Genomic DNA, 14,750 nt, shown 5'->3' with positions numbered 1-14,750 from the left:
ACATAGCGGTTACGTCTGACTCAGTCTTGTTGGTTAACCGGTTGCCATACTTCTGACTTTCGGGCGTGGTCCCGGGCCGTAAGTAATACGCCGACAAGAGGCTCGGATTCAAGATGCATGCAAATCCATAGCTTGAAGAAGACGAAGTGGTGGTGATGTAACTTGGAGAAACAGCGACCTCGATTGAGCTTCTGCCAGGACGCATTTGGTATTTGTCAGAGATAGATGTCGGGCGGAGGGCGAGGTGGTGTCAAAATCCTGTCGTCACAACGTGACGCTCTTGTCAAGAAACCTCATGTCGACCTCAGAACCTTCTGCAAAGCGGCAAACAACGGAAGACTCGGACGATGACGACGACTACCTAGTACCGCCAATCACATCTCGCTCGGTAGACTACTGGTTCGAGGACGGAAATGTCATCTTGCAAGTTCAACAAACCCAATTCCGCCTGAGCAAATCGATCCTCTCCATGCACTCGCCCATATTTCATTCTATGTTTTCTCTCTCGCTTCCCGAAAACGAGCCGCTGTGTGAAGGCTGTCCAGTCGTGGTTCTTTCCGGAGACGCAAGTGAAGATTGGGAGCATCTTCTTGGTGTGATTTTCCCCAAAGAGTGCGCCACGCTATTCGAACCCTTGTCGCGCTATTACTCATTATTCGGGCGCCAACAGCTGCTTTTCTTTCGAACAGCCCTATTTGCATCAAATTTCTGCAATTCTCCGTCTCAGCAAAAAGTACGACCTTGCTGGATTCCGAAAATACTGTGTGGAGCGTTTCAAGGCGGAGTTTCCCACCAAACTTCCGCAGTTCGACCTAGTGATGAGGTCCTGGACTCATTTCTGTGTGCGCAAAGACGAAGAATTCGAAGCTTGTGTTCAAATCACCAATCTGGCTCGGGAACTCGGCCTCTATTCGATCCTCCCTACTGTCTTTTTATAACATTATCCAAAACTCTGAAAGGGTAAGCAAACTCGCCCTGTATCTACTCTACTCAACGCTCTCCAGATCCGTGGGGATAGTCTGGCGATGATGACCGACAAAGGGGATCAAGTCGCTTGCCTGAAAGCATATATCAAAATAACACGCTACTACACAAACACCCCATTGAAGTGGCTGGCTCCCAAGTCGGAAATATCTTGGAATGGATGCAAGACCTCGTCGTGTTGTAGCTCAGAACGAAAAGAGATGTTGGCTGAGCTGCTGTCGGACAGCGAGAACGTGGCCTCGATATTTCAAGTGTGGGACCATCAGTGGGATGAACGCATGTGCAAGAGTTGTGTGACCAAGGCACAAGAAGTCTTTGAAACCGCTCGCAAAGACTGCTGGGAGAAGCTGCCATCGTATTTCGGCTTGGAAGACTGGGAGACGTTGCAAAAGATGGACTTTGAATAACTTTTTGAGCGCATTCAACTGTTTACGATACTGTGTATAATACGGAGTTGATTCTCCTTGAAGTGATTTCAGAGCCCGCTCAACACCAGCAAAGATCCTCGTTTACATAACGACAGTCAAGTAGAAACTCTAGTAGGTCACAGCGTGACTTTCTTGTGAAGAAACTTCATGTCGACGTCAGAACCACCCTTGAAGCGGCAAAGAACAGATGACGAGAACCAGTGCTCCGTGATCCTTCGCTCGAAAGACTTCTGGTTTGACGACGGAAACGTCATCTTGCAAGTTCAGTCAACCCAATTCCGCCTGAGCAAATCGGTCCTCGCAATGCATTCGCCCGTCTTTCGCGATATGTTTTCTCTCCCATTACCTCCAGAAGAGCCTTTGGTTGAGGGATGCCCTGTCGTGGTCTTGTTTGGGGATACGAGTGAGGACTGGGAGTATCTCCTCCGGGCGATTTTTCCCAAAGAGTGAGCACCGCCCGTCGCGTCTGCCAATGCAAATCCCCCAGGCTGACTCAAAACCACTCCACTTTGTGCAGGTGCTTCCACGATGGCGCGGACAGCGCCCCATCTGTGCCCGACCTGTGCGCGGTCCTGCGTCTCAGCAAGAAATACGACATTGCGGGTTTCCGAAAGCGCTGCGTAAAGCTGCTCAAGACAACTTTCCCCAGCAGTCTGGAGCAGCTGGATGACGTAGTGGGGTTCCAGTGGCGCGGCTTGTCTGTTAAGGTCGACGCCGACACGGCTGAAGTGTGTGTTCAAATCATCAACCTCGCACGCGAAGTCGGCCTGTATTCCGTCCTCCCAAGCGCATTCTACACCATCCTCCACTGGCAGCACGGGGAATCGGGGGTAGGGATAACTTTGAACTCTTTGAACACGACCGCTCAATGCTATCCAGAGGCAAGACAAGCATATCGCGAATTTGGAGCACAAGGAGGATCAGTTCAAGTACTTGAAGGCGTGCAACACAATCATTCGCTGCTATGAAGCAACACCTTTAGTATGGTTGAGCTCACAATCGGGAATATCGTGGGACGGCTGTTTGCACCATCTCCAATGCAGCGCGCAACGAAAGGCACTTCTTCTCGAGCTGCTCTCAGCTCCCGATCAGGTGCTCGGCTTCTTGGATGAGTGGAATGATGAGTGGGATCAGAAAATGTGTGCACTGTGTGCGGAGAAGGCGAAGCCAGTCTACGAAACCACTCGCATCAAGTGCTGGGAGAAGCTGCCGGAGTATTTTGGCCTGGACGACTGGGACACCTTGCGGAAGATGGACTTTGAATAGCTCCTTGGAGCCTCGAGGAGCGGGTCGACATTGGCAAGTCGTTTCGTTGTATGTACTAGCATTGGGCTCATTGCATATCAAATAGTCCAAGTAACGTTGAGACGAAATTATGAGAAGGTGTGCTGCCATGGAGCCGGAACTTGAAGGGACCTCGTATCGGTGGCCGGGTACTTATGTGAACAAATGTTTGTGGTTTGTCTTGATATCTCCGAGTCTGCAATTCTTGTTGAGGCCAGTGGCTCATGGCGAAAGCTTGAACGAGCGAAAACTTGGCCTGAAGGTGCGCGTTCCCTTCGATCTTTTGCTTGATCACGATCATGATAAGTTGTTGACCTCTCTGCCTCAGTTGGCCCTTCCCGCGACTCGTTCGCTTCAAGCTCGCGGTAGCGCAACATAAGGCTTTTGTTTGCCCCCTGCGATATTCCGACACCCGTGTAACCTTACAGCAAAAGCAGGTGCCCGAACTTGCTTGGGCAAAAATGCACTCTATTCTCCGAGTCGAGCCCAAGGTCGGAGGTGGGAGGTATGCCGGTGCTACATGCTGTTGTATTTTTGATGGCCAACAGACTCCGAGTTGGACAGTGCCAGTGATCATGGCTGCCATCGTCAATGCTGCGACAAAGAGGATGCAGGTACTAGTACCGTATGTGAACATATGTCTACTGATTGTCTTGGTCAGAATTAACGTTCGAAAAGCGGCTTCAAGTTTTAGCGGGAACTGAAATGAGCACCAGCGATCGAGGACCTTGAAGGTACTGTCCATGGTATTTCTTTTTTTGCTTATTTGGTCTCTTAGGCTCTCGTTCAGAACGGTTCAAGCTCGTGAGCTGGCTCTGGCTCCGCACACCGCCGTTCAAGCTCCCTCCTGGTCTGGCTTTAGACGCCGCCTGCCCTCCTTCACTTATACTTCTGCCTGTCTTACTGTCCCTGCGTCCGCGCTGGGATCGTCCGCGCTGCTGCAGCTTATTCTCCTCGCGCGTCATACACCGTGTTCTCCCGCGCCTATCCATGCGCCCATCCGCCTCCCTCGGAATCGCCACTGTCAACCGTGCCCTAAACGCGCCACTGAAGGTGACCACAGAACTTTACTACCATGCCAAATCTGTTCTCCGGGAAAGCACATAAAGAAGCATACAATACACCGTGACTGCAGCTCCATTTTCCGCGTTCTGTATACTCCGGCAGCCGGCGCCACTGGCGCGGCCGCCAACCCCCCGCGCGCCTTCTAGACCGGAATTCTGCGCGCCCGTCGCGCCGGTTTGCAGCGCTCCACACAGGCTCGTCCGGCGCGCGCTGGGCTGACGTCAGCGCGAGCCTGGCTCGGTGTCGCGGTTCGACTCCGGGCCCCCCCTCCTGCGCTTGATCTTCGTTCGTCAACTACCCCCCGCAAGTTCAAGTTGCTCCTTGTCAGGGACCCAAGTATGTGGGACTCCCCGCGGCCTCGCCGACGGATGCGGGCGATTTGACACACACACAAGTGCCAATGCCAACTTGTGTTAGAGTTTAGGCTCGCCGCTAGAACGTTAATTTGCGTTTAGTCGGCGACCGCTGGCAGGGTTGACGTCTGCGTCTGCGTGACGTCCGCCCGCCCGGGCCGGCCTCAGGCTGTGCGGAGGGGCGAGCGGCTAGCGCTCAGGCTAGCGGCGTGCGCACTTGGGGCCAACTCAAGGCCAACTCCCGAGTCCAACGCCGCGTGACCAGCTCGGCGGACGCTCCAGGCCTAGGCTGAATCGTGATCGGGATCGACGCGTGAGCGGCTCGGCGCGCCGCGTCCATTGGATTTGGGACGGCGTTCGCCAGCTCGCTCGCACGTGTAATTGAGGGATAGGGGCGGCTGGCTCGCTGATCGAGGCTGATCGTGCCTTGGGGGACGAATTCGCGGATCTGCGCCCGGCTGCGCATATACTTAGCTGAGGACCGTTTTCCCGGACACAGGGGTCCCCGAATTTTGCTTGCCATGGCTCTTTCTGTGCGGGCGACCTGAACCCTGACGTCTGCCAGATCGAAGACTGGCAGAGCGAAGCTGCCCTTCCGGCGCGGATTTTCACATAGACCGGTGAGTTTGCCTTCGACTTGTGCGTTTGCTGAAGCTCGTCCAAGGAGGCTCAAGGCCAGACCTTGCGCCAGCCCAGGGACAAGGCGCGAAAAGGCACCGCGCGCCGCCGATCATGCATGGTCCGGGTCAGGGGACCGCTTTCCGATTCCGAATTGCCTGTGCGGTCCGCGTTTCGCGCCCGCCTTGCCCGGCTTGCGGCAGGGTCGCGGGTCCGGGCGCGGGCCCACGAGCACGCGGGCCCCGCCGGCGGGGAAGGGCCTGTTGCACTTGGGCGCCTGTGCCTGGCGAATGCGAATTCGATAGCGATAGCCAAATGAAAACAAAGTATGCGTAAAGTATGCGCAAATTCGAAGCTGGCGAGCTGGGCTGGGCGGGCGTAATGCGCGGCTCGCGACGCGATGCGTGAGCTGGGCGTTGCCCGTCGCCCGCGCCGCTGGGGCGTGCAAATTCGCTCAGGCGCTGCTCGTTTCGCCGCGCATGGCTAAAGTGCGCGCCGTAAGCCATCAGATTGCGTGGTTATTGCAACCGCAGATATTAATTGCCCCCTGCAACTGCAATTAATTATTATGTATGCCCAACAACACCCGCGTGTCGCGATGCCGCCCCTCAGCCTCCCCAACTGGCAGCCTGCTGTCGAGGCCGGGTCGGGCATCCCGCAGACGGGGAGCGCAGCGCCGCGCAGACGCGGGTGACGTACGCTGGCTCTGGCAGACGCCGCAGGTCGTCGGACGGATCGCGCGCCATCTGATGGCGATCGCACCCATTTAATATTCGCCAGCCTGCTATCAAATGTGGCGGCGGCGGCGGGCCGGGCACCGGTAACAGGAAGAGAAGCCAGGCCAAACAAAAAAAAAACACACGACCACACACCACGGAGGCCTGCCCTTGTCCGCCTTCGATCTGTTTAATGAAGAGATACAGTGCGTGCTTACACACCGGGGCCAAGCGCTCCCCGACGCGCGCCCGGCGTCCTCGGGGTTCGCGTCCCCGTTCCCCGTTCCCCGTTCCCCGAACAGAAAGAGCCAATTGCAACAAGAGAAAAATAGGCGCGCGCTAAACCCAAGGTTTCAGCGATCGCTGCTGCGTGATGGGTGCGTCCGCCCCCGCGCCAGCGCCGACACCGCGCACGTCGACGTCAGCGCTGCACCGCCGCGGGCGGGCGCGGCAGCCTGCCCTTCCTGCCTTCCTCGACATCCGTGCACGCCGTCCTTCAACGCCCTTCCCTGTCGCTGTCGCTGTCCTGTCGCTGTCGTGTGCCCATCACAGCCCCATCAGCATCACACGTCGCCGCCGGCCGCGGCCCGTGCCCTCCTCCGTCTCCGAGTCCGCGGCGTCTCGCTGTCGTGTCGTGTGTCAGCCCTCAATTAACGCACGTCGACGCCGCAGGCCTGTGCAGATCAGCGTCAGCTAGGAAGGAAGGAAAGGCGTGCGGCGATTGGGCAGGCAGGGGCATCAGCGCTGCATGTGCTGGAAAGATAAATTGCGATTGCGCCAGGGGTGTTTGGGGCGTATGTGTATGTGGGTGCGAGAAGGGAAGGGCTGGCCCGGGGTGGGCGGATACACGGATAGTGGGGAAGTAGGAAATCGATGGCGATGGCGATGGCGATGGCGATGGCGCGATTTGGTGCTGCACCGGCGCGGGCGAGCTCCGGACGACATCAGAGAAGAGAAACGCGATGTGCTCCCGGGCAGCTAGCTACGCAAGGGCGCCGCGGACGGCGTCTTTCTGCGTTTTTGTGTCCTGTTTGCGGTTGTGTTACGCTTTGTGCCGCGCGACGCGTTTCCGTGAATCTGAGATACTTCCCCCCGCTTCTTCTGTTCTGTTCTGTTCTTTTCTCCGTGTTCTGTTCTGTTCTGCGTTGCGTTCCGCGCCGTGTGCTCCCCCTCCCCTTCTCCTCCGTTCGCCGCACATTGTGCCCAACGCGGCCTTCCCCTTCGCTTGCGGCCCAACACTCCCACGACCAGCATCAGCTTCACTTCAGCCTCCGAACAAACGCCAGGCACCCATTCAGTCGCAATTTACCATGCCCCCCTAGGCGGGACTAGCCCCGGAGCACGGGCCACACCATACGTTATAATTGCCCACCAGCACCGGCGCAGGAGATCACGCCCTCCCCCGACTCCGAGGCTTTCCTCCCTGCACGCGCTTCTCTCCTAGGGCGTCACTATCACGAATATGCACATTACTACACTACTTTCTGCACATGTAATACACAAAAAAAAAGAACAGAGCATCAATCAATCAGGGGAACGGAGTGGTATACGACAGGAGAACAGACAAGAACAGCGAGAGTACGGAGAGAGATTGCGTGATAAATAGGCATTGCGGGTGGGTGTCCAACGGTAGGGAGAAGAAACAGACGACACAAGAAGGCGGACGCGGAGGCGGGCGGGCGGCGAAGCGCAGCGGTGGGAGGAGGGGCAGGAGATCCGTGGAGACCATATCCGTAACGGCACCATCTCGATCCCCATTGTAATTTTTTTTTCGCTGCGTTCCCAGCCCCCAGCCGATCAGATTCGCTTCGCTGATACCCCTCAGCACGCTATTGCGGCGTCCCATACGCGCTCCCCGGCGCCGACTCCTGCCCTCCCCCCTGTCCCTGTGCAGCAGCCCCTCCCCCTCCCCCCCCCGCCACTGCCCCCATTCGGCGGGCCGTCAAAGTACCCCCTCCCGGGCCCCGCCGCGCCCGCGCCCTCCTCCCTCGGGCTGGGCAGGTACGCCGTCCCGGGCGCGCCCGGCGGCGGCGGCGAGAACGGGTTCCCGCTCATGCTCGCGGGCGCGCTCAGTGGGACACCATACGCGCCGCCCTGCCCCGGCTGCGGCGCGTACCCGCCCGGCCCCGCGCTCCGCGGCGGCGGCAGGCCGGCGTACTCCATGCCGGGGCCCATGCGCAGCGCGGGCACCGGCGGCGCGCGGCCGTAGCCCATCTCGTGCGGGAGCGGCGCGTGGTGCGCGTGGTGCGGGTGGTGCGCGTGCGCGTAGGGGTGGTGTCCGTGGTGCTGCGGGGGCAGAGATTGGAGCGTCATCGGGTGGTACAGCTGCAGCGAGTCGGCGCCGGGGAGGGACTGCCTTCGTGCGTCGAGCAGGCCGGGGAGCGCGCGGCCGCCGACGCCGAGGCCGCCGCCGCCGGGGGGCGGGTACGGCGCGGTCGTCGTCGGGCCGGACGCCGCGCGGTGCGCGGGCGCGAGGATCCGCCGGCGGGCCTAAAGGGGGAGGGGAGGCATCAGTACGTGATGTGATAGATTAAAGACGGTGAAAGATGGAATTAATGATGGGCGGGCGGAACGCTCGCATGTGCAGGGAAAAAAAACACAAACAGCGACGGCGACGGGGACTCACGTTGATCATCCAGTTCGAGACCTGCGACATGCTGAGGCCCGTCGCGTGGCAGAGCTGCTTCTTCTCCTCCTCGCTGGGGTACGGGTGGTCCGAGTGGCGGTGGAGCCACGCCTTGAGGAAGTCGGTCGTCTCCTTGGGGAGCTTGCCCCGCTTCCGCTGGGGCCGGTCCACAAGCGACGACGGCGGGGCCTGGGGCGAGCGGGTGGGCGACGCGGGCGCAGGCATGGCGTAGGCGTGCGGGTGCGGGTGCGGGTGGTGGGGGTGGTAGGAGGGGTCCCCCCCGGGGAAGCCCCAGTCGCCTTTTATACCCGCCGGGTGATGGCCCGAAATACGAGCCGAGCCTGCGAACATCTGCGGTGACATGTGTCCCGCGCTAAACGACGCGTGCCGTAACGCCGGCGCGCCGCCGCCCGCGCCGCCCAGCTCCTCGTACTTGGGCCCGCTGCTCCCCGGCGTCGAGCTCGGCCGCACGATGCCGGCAGGGGATGAAGTCCAGTGGTCCGACTCCGCGTACGGCGAGAGGTGCATCCCCGGCCCGGGCGAGAACCCGCTCGAGGGCGTGGGCGGGAACGCAGAGCTCGGCGTCGGCGTGTCCACGTAGTCGCCGCTATTACTACTCGTCGGCGGGAAGGTGTAGCTGCCCAGATTGGACGGCGCATACGCGGGCGCCCGGGCAGGCTGCGGGTACGGGCTGTGCCTTACGCCCTGGCCCGAGAGCGTCGGCAGGCTCGCGCGGCGTTCAGGTCTATACGTCTCCTCGAAGGTCGTGAATATCGACGGGAGCGAGACCTTCTTGTCCTCCTCCCCCCGCGGCCCAGTCGGGCCGCACGCTCTTCGGCACGGGCGAATCGTTCGGCGTCGCGCTGCCCCGTCGCAGCGCATGCGCAGACGAGAGCGACGACGACTCCGTGTCCGCGGACGCCGCGCCCGTCGACATCCGCCGCTCGTCGTACTCGATGTCCGGCACTCTGTCTCTCATCAGCCCTCCCTTCTTTATCACACACAAGGGAAAGAAAAAACGCACATGAGGGCACCCTCGCTGTCGTCCAGCATCGCGACGAATCCGCGGTCCTTGTCGGCGGCGCTACAGGAGAGAGAGGGAGAGCGTCAGGGTCAGCGACGACGGCGGCGGGGGGAGGGCGTACAGCGCGTACTGGAGCTGCGCGACGTTGTACGAGTTGAGCTGGTCGTGGGCGTGCTCGGCGTGGATGGCGTCGAGCATCTATCTTCTGTCTCTTCTTGTTATCTTCTGTCTTTATTCGGGGCTTGGCGGTCGTAGTAGCTGCAGCGGGCCGCAGCGACGGGGGCAGACGACGACGGCGTAAAAGGGAGAGAGAGTTAACTTTGCCCACCCCGGCCGCCTGCCGTCTATTTATCTTGGCGAAGCACCTCCCTTCGACCCGAATAGGCGCACCCATTTATCACTCGCTCGCCCGCTCCCACACAGGCACCGCACGCGACTCGACTCGCGTTTCGGACGACCGCCCCATATCGGGTTATATTGCCCCCCGCGAGCCGAGCCAGCGAGCCGACCCGGCTCGCACGCCCAATGCGGACGACGCTAGATCGATCTCTAAATTACCGATTACATCACACCCCTCTCCCTTCCCAGCCATCACCATCACCATCGCCCCCGTTCCCACGCCCACGCCCACGCGACGCGGTCACGCCCCCCGCTCACGCGCGCATGAGCCCGAGCACCGCCTCGCTCTTCGCGCGCTCCTTCGCCGCGGCCGGCACGCCGTCGAGCACGCGCAGCGCGCCCGCCGCGCGCATCACGAGCCCCCGGTACGCGAGCCGCCCCACGTACGCCGCGTCCGGCAGCCCCCGCCGGAACCGCGCGTCGCGCTCCGCCCACGTGTCCTGTCCGTTCTCTTGTCCTTTTTCGTCCGGGTCGGAAGCGTGCGTGTCGAGGAGCAGGGGGAGGTACCACCCCAGCGTGCACGGGTTCATCCTGTCCCCATCAGCACCCCTTAAAATAAAAAATAGCTGATGCTCACCGGAAATCAAGCACCTCCACCGCCGGCAGCCCGCGCACCGCCCTGATCACCTCCTTCGTCTCCTTCAGCCTCGCGCCCACGACGCTCAGCTTGCGCAGCCGCGTCAGCCCCACGAGCGGCGCGAGCTCGCCGAGGAAGTTGTAGTTCAGGTTCAGCGCGCGCAGGTTCGGCGCGAGCGCCGCGAGGTCGCGCGGCAGCGCCGTCAGCCCGCAGCGCGCGGCCTCGAGGTACACCAGGTTGTAGCACGGCGTCGACAGGAACGTCGCCGGCAGCGTGTTTCCTTGTAATACCATCAGCACGTGTCTTATGTAATAAACAAGGGACCCACCGCTGAGATACAGCCGCTTCGCGTCCCGTACGGCCCCGACGTCCATCCTGAGCGCCCCGCCGCGCTGGCTCCGGATGCTCAGGTTCTCCAAGCTCCTCAACGGCCTTCCGCCCCCATCTCCCAGCAGCTCGTCGCCCCTCAGCGCGTTCCCGTCGACATACAGCGTCCGCAGCCCGCCCAGGCCCGCCACGCCGAGCGCCCCGGGCGCGATCCGGTTCCCCGACGCCCTGAGCACCCGCAGCCTGCCCATCCCAGGCCCGCCCTCCGCGACGTCCAAAGCGCCCAGCTCGTTGTCCTCCAGGTTCAGCACCACGAGCGCCTGCAGGCCGCCCAGCCCCGCGACCCTTCTCAGCGCGTTCCCGCTCACGTCGAGCACCTCCAGCCGCGTCCACCTCACCCGCGCCGCGCGCACGTCGAGCGCGCGCAGCTTGTTCTTCGCGAGCGACAGCTTCACGAGCCCGTCGAGGCCCTCGAGGCCCTCCAGACTGCGCACCCCGTTCCCGTCCGCGCGCAGTTCCCGGAGGTGCCGCAGACACGCCAGCTCTATAATAATAATACTTAATAAATAATTTTTTTTGTGGAACGAAGAGGAGGGACCCACGGCTCAGTGACTCCACCTCGTTCCGGCTGATGTCCAAGTTCTCCAGGTTCAGCAGATGGCTGTACGACGTCACGCCCGTCAGCCTGTTGCCATCAGCACGTGACCGCGTTTCCCTGATATCACCGAAACACACACCTGTTCGACGCGACGGCCAGCGTCCTGACCCCGCCCGGCACGCCGCTCAGCCACGCCAGCGCGTTCCCGTTCCTGTCGCCGTTAGCCCATAACCCTGGTAATAATAATAATAAAAACCCACAGGTTAAGCGCGTCCAGCCCGGGCACGAACTCCTTCAGCCTTGCCACGCTCTCGAGCCCCTTGCCGGCGAGGTCGAGCGCGGGGAGCGCCTCCCAGTGCGGCTCGAACGGCTCCACGTCCGTGAGCACCGCGACGAGCCGGTCGTGCGCGACGCCGAACGAGCACTCGGTGAGGAACGTCCCGTGCGGGAGCGCGTCGGCCCGCTGGGCATGTGTCCGCGAGAACGCGCGCCGCGGCGTGCTGGTGGACACCCCCGACGCGTCTTCGTTGTCGTCTGCGTTGTCTTGGACATCGTCGTCTTCGTCGTGATGCTCGTCCTCCTCCTCCTCCTCGGAATCCTCCGCGCCCACGAACATCGCCGCGATCCTTTTACTCCGCACACTCGGCTGCCCTCCTCCACCCACACTGCTGCTCTCCACCAGCCCCCGGATCGGCCCGTCCCGCTTCCCGTCCGAGAAGCTCACCGACCGTCTATGCGCGCGTCGGGCCGGCTGCTGCTGCGGGGTCGTGTACCTGTCCCGCTCCCTGTTCGCCGGGCCGGGGGTGAACGCAGGCCCCGGCGTGGACGCGCCCGGCGTCTTCAGCGCCGACTTCGCCGGAGTTTTGGTCGCCGACGCCGGCGGGGAGAAGGTCCGCAGCACGACCGGCGGCGGGAGGAACGCGCCCGTGACCGACTCGTCCGCCTGTGGCTGGTGGTGGTGCAGAGCGGGGCGCTGCGTGTCCTCCTCCCCTTCCTCAGACCCAGACCCAGACTCGCCCTCCTGCGCATAGTCCGCCAACAGCCCGCCATCAACCGCATCGTTCACGTCCTCCGAGTCCGTCGTCTCGTCCCCCTCCCCTGCCCTGATACTCCCGACCCCCGTCATCACCGGCACGACCCCCCCGTCCGTCTCGAAGCTCGTCATCCCCTCCTCCCCCTCGTCCCCCTCCTCGTCGTCCCGACTATCCCTTAAACTCTCGATATCCCCAAACACATCCTCGCTCTCCCCCTCCTGCGCCCCCTCCCCGCCCTCCCCGCCGCCCGCCGCCTGCACGCTCCTTACCCACCGCATCATCCCCCGGTCAAACCACATGTCCCCCATCCGCTCGGGCAGCACCGGCACGTCCCCCGGCGCGATCGTCCTAATCCCCGCGTGCTTCGCAATGGCAGGCGGCACAGGCGGGCCCGCGTGCTTCACGTAGCTCCCCGCCGTCAGCGTCGTCCCCGTCTCCGTGCCCGTCCCCGACGCCGTGCTGCTCGACACAAAGCGGCGCAGGTCCTCCTGCACGTGCGCGCCCGGTCCGCCGCCCGTCACGTGTCCGCCGGGCGGCGCGTGTCCGGGGGGCCCGAGCAGCGCGGGCTGCACGACGATGCTGACGGGCTGCGCGGGCACGAACGCCGCCTGCCGCCGCCTCGCGATGTCCAGCCGCGCCATCTCCGCGGCGAGGAGCGCCTCCTTGCCCTCCCTCCCGCCGCGCCGCGGACTCGCCCTGGTCTTCGACGACGACGACACCCTGCGCGCGTGCCGCGGCGTGAAGTTCTCCTTGTCAAACGACACTTCGGCGGTGACGCGCGACACGTCCGCGTCGGTGTCGCCCGAGAAGATGCGCTTCGTGCCCTTCATGTCGCTCTTGATCTGCGCCATCAGCGCCGCGGCCTGCTGGCGGTAGGTCGACGACGAGTACGGCGCGGGCGTGGGTGTGGGGGTATTCGTAGTAGTAGTAGTCGTAGTAGTGGGGCTAGTTTTGTTGTTGTTGTCCTTATCGGGCACCGTCAATAGCGATGGTCGTCGTAGTTGTTCTGTCCCCATCAGCAAGAAGAAAAAACACAAAACAGGCCACACACCTAAAGCACTATATTTGCTCTCCTCATTCGCCTCGCTCACCACCGTCGACACCGTCGAGAAGTCGCGCGCCTGCCGGATCTTCTCCATCAGCGAGCGCGACTCGCCGACATACGCCTTCCCCAGCACCCGTGGTCTTGCGATGCTCGCGTTCGCGCCCGCCCCTTCCCCATACACGTGGCCGTACTCGCCCGGCGGGCTGAGCTTGACGCGCTTCGTGCTGCGCAGGTCGGAGAAACTCGGGCTGTCCTCGGAGACGGGCGCGAGGCGGGGGGCGGCGGGCCCGGAGGGGGTGTTGACCGCGATGGAGTCGGCGAGCGCGGAGAGGTGCTCGCGCGTGAAGGTGTCGTACGTGAACTGGAACAGCCGCAGGCGCGGGTCCGTCGCTGGCCCATTGTTCCCATGGTTGTTGCTGGGGTGGCTGTTGGCGGGGGGCGGAGGGGGCAACGGCGTGCTCGTCGCCTTGGGGGGGCGCAAACGTGAAGCGGCAGTCCAGGCTCCTCCTTCTCCCGTGGCCGTGGAAGGACACCATCGGCAGATCCGTCTCCAGCACCTCCTCCCCGCTGCTCCCCTCCTCGCTGACGGGTGGCATCGGGACGGGCGGCAGCGGCGGGGTAGGCGGCTCGAACATGCGCTCCAGCGGCAGCGGGCTGAAGAAGTCCTTCATCCCGGCGCTCCGCCCGCGCCCGGGCGTCTTGGGCAGCACCGCCGGCGCCCGGTCCTCCCGCACCAGGAACGTCCCCACCCCGAACGGCGCCGTGCCCCCGCCGCCCGGGCTGTCTGTGCTGCTCACGATGTGGCTCGGCAGCGGCTCCGTCAGCGACACAGACCGCGTCCCCTCCCCGCTCTCCCCATCTTCTCCCTCTTCCCCGTCCCCATCGCCCTCCTCAGGCTCCACGTCGACCCACTCCTCCCCCAGCTCCTCCGTCTGCCACGCCGGCCTTCTCTCCCCCGCCCCGCCCCGCTCCCCGCCGCGCTCGTCGTCGTGCTCGTGCTCGTCGGTGTCCATAGGGTGTGCGTCGTGGAAGCAATGTGCAAGTGTTGATCGGCCCACGTGATCGTCCCCTTTTGTTGATACCTTGATCGGGTCGCGGCCTGTGTCCGCCAAGCCGGGGCCCGCACAGACCGCGTAAAAATAGTGTCTTCAAGACAGCCCGTGCTCCAATAATCTGCGTTTGTTATGCGGATGTGGTATGACTATAATGTATACAGTTTACATATCTTAGCTGGTTTTGGAAAGTATGCAATCTGTAGCAATCTCGTGCTAGCATGTTGAATTAACCGTATATATAAACTTAAGTGTGATTAAGAAAAATGTCCCTAATCTGATAGCCTTGCATTAATTACTGTTAGGGGGTATCCTGAACGATAAACTAAATAAACTAGGGCCTGCAATGCATGCCTACATTCCAATACAAATATTTTTGTTCTTACTCATGAGCAGTAATACCACAAAAAAACAAAAACTATGTTATATTTATAATAAATTTAATTTTTAAACTGTTCAGTAAAAGAAAAGTAGTACTAGGGAATGGTATGAGTAAACCCCTGGGTATCACAGGCCCCATACCTGCACAGCCACCATACCCATACCCATGGGTATGGATATGCATAGATATGGGTAAACCCATGAGTAAAGAGTTATATTTGTATTTAAAATATCAATAG

At 61.6% G+C, this 14,750-nt stretch overlaps 4 protein-coding genes across 4 annotated transcripts; 2 read left to right on the top strand and 2 right to left on the bottom strand.

The window, feature by feature from the left end:
- Positions 1–295: 295 nt before the first annotated feature.
- MIND_00883100 (BTB domain-containing protein) lies at positions 296–938 on the top strand (the record flags this gene model as incomplete). Its single annotated transcript, XM_037365485.1, has 2 exons — positions 296–612; positions 671–938. 2 exons carry the CDS (start codon positions 296–298, stop codon positions 936–938), a joined length of 585 nt encoding a protein of 194 aa, XP_037218727.1.
- A 612-nt stretch (positions 939–1,550) lies between these two features.
- On the top strand, positions 1,551–2,678 carry MIND_00883000 (BTB domain-containing protein; the record flags this gene model as incomplete). The annotated part of the gene is made up of 3 exons (XM_037365484.1): positions 1,551–1,858; positions 1,930–2,242; positions 2,292–2,678. The coding sequence occupies exons 1-3, from the start codon at positions 1,560–1,562 to the stop codon at positions 2,676–2,678; spliced, it is 999 nt and encodes a 332-aa protein (XP_037218726.1). The 5' UTR covers positions 1,551–1,559.
- A 4,298-nt stretch (positions 2,679–6,976) lies between these two features.
- Positions 6,977–9,296, bottom strand: MIND_00882900 (Homeobox domain-containing protein; the record flags this gene model as incomplete). Its single annotated transcript, XM_037365483.1, has 6 exons — positions 6,977–7,259; positions 7,400–7,938; positions 8,075–8,779; positions 8,826–9,042; positions 9,099–9,158; positions 9,220–9,296. The coding sequence occupies 6 exons, from the start codon at positions 9,294–9,296 to the stop codon at positions 6,977–6,979; spliced, it is 1,881 nt and encodes a 626-aa protein (XP_037218725.1).
- Positions 9,297–9,751: 455 nt separating this feature from the next.
- Positions 9,752–14,091, bottom strand: MIND_00882800 (uncharacterized protein; the record flags this gene model as incomplete). The annotated part of the gene is made up of 8 exons (XM_037365482.1): positions 9,752–10,028; positions 10,075–10,354; positions 10,403–10,945; positions 11,004–11,086; positions 11,139–11,210; positions 11,260–13,039; positions 13,085–13,503; positions 13,562–14,091. The coding sequence occupies 8 exons, from the start codon at positions 14,089–14,091 to the stop codon at positions 9,752–9,754; spliced, it is 3,984 nt and encodes a 1,327-aa protein (XP_037218724.1).
- Between the last annotated feature and the right edge of the window lie 659 nt (positions 14,092–14,750).

The sequence above is a fragment of the Mycena indigotica genome, assembly GCF_014461135.1.
Source record: "Mycena indigotica strain 171206Taipei chromosome Unknown Mind.scaff0007, whole genome shotgun sequence".
NCBI classification, from domain to species: domain Eukaryota; kingdom Fungi; phylum Basidiomycota; class Agaricomycetes; order Agaricales; family Mycenaceae; genus Mycena; species Mycena indigotica.
This window is presented reverse-complemented; position numbering and strand designations above follow the sequence as displayed.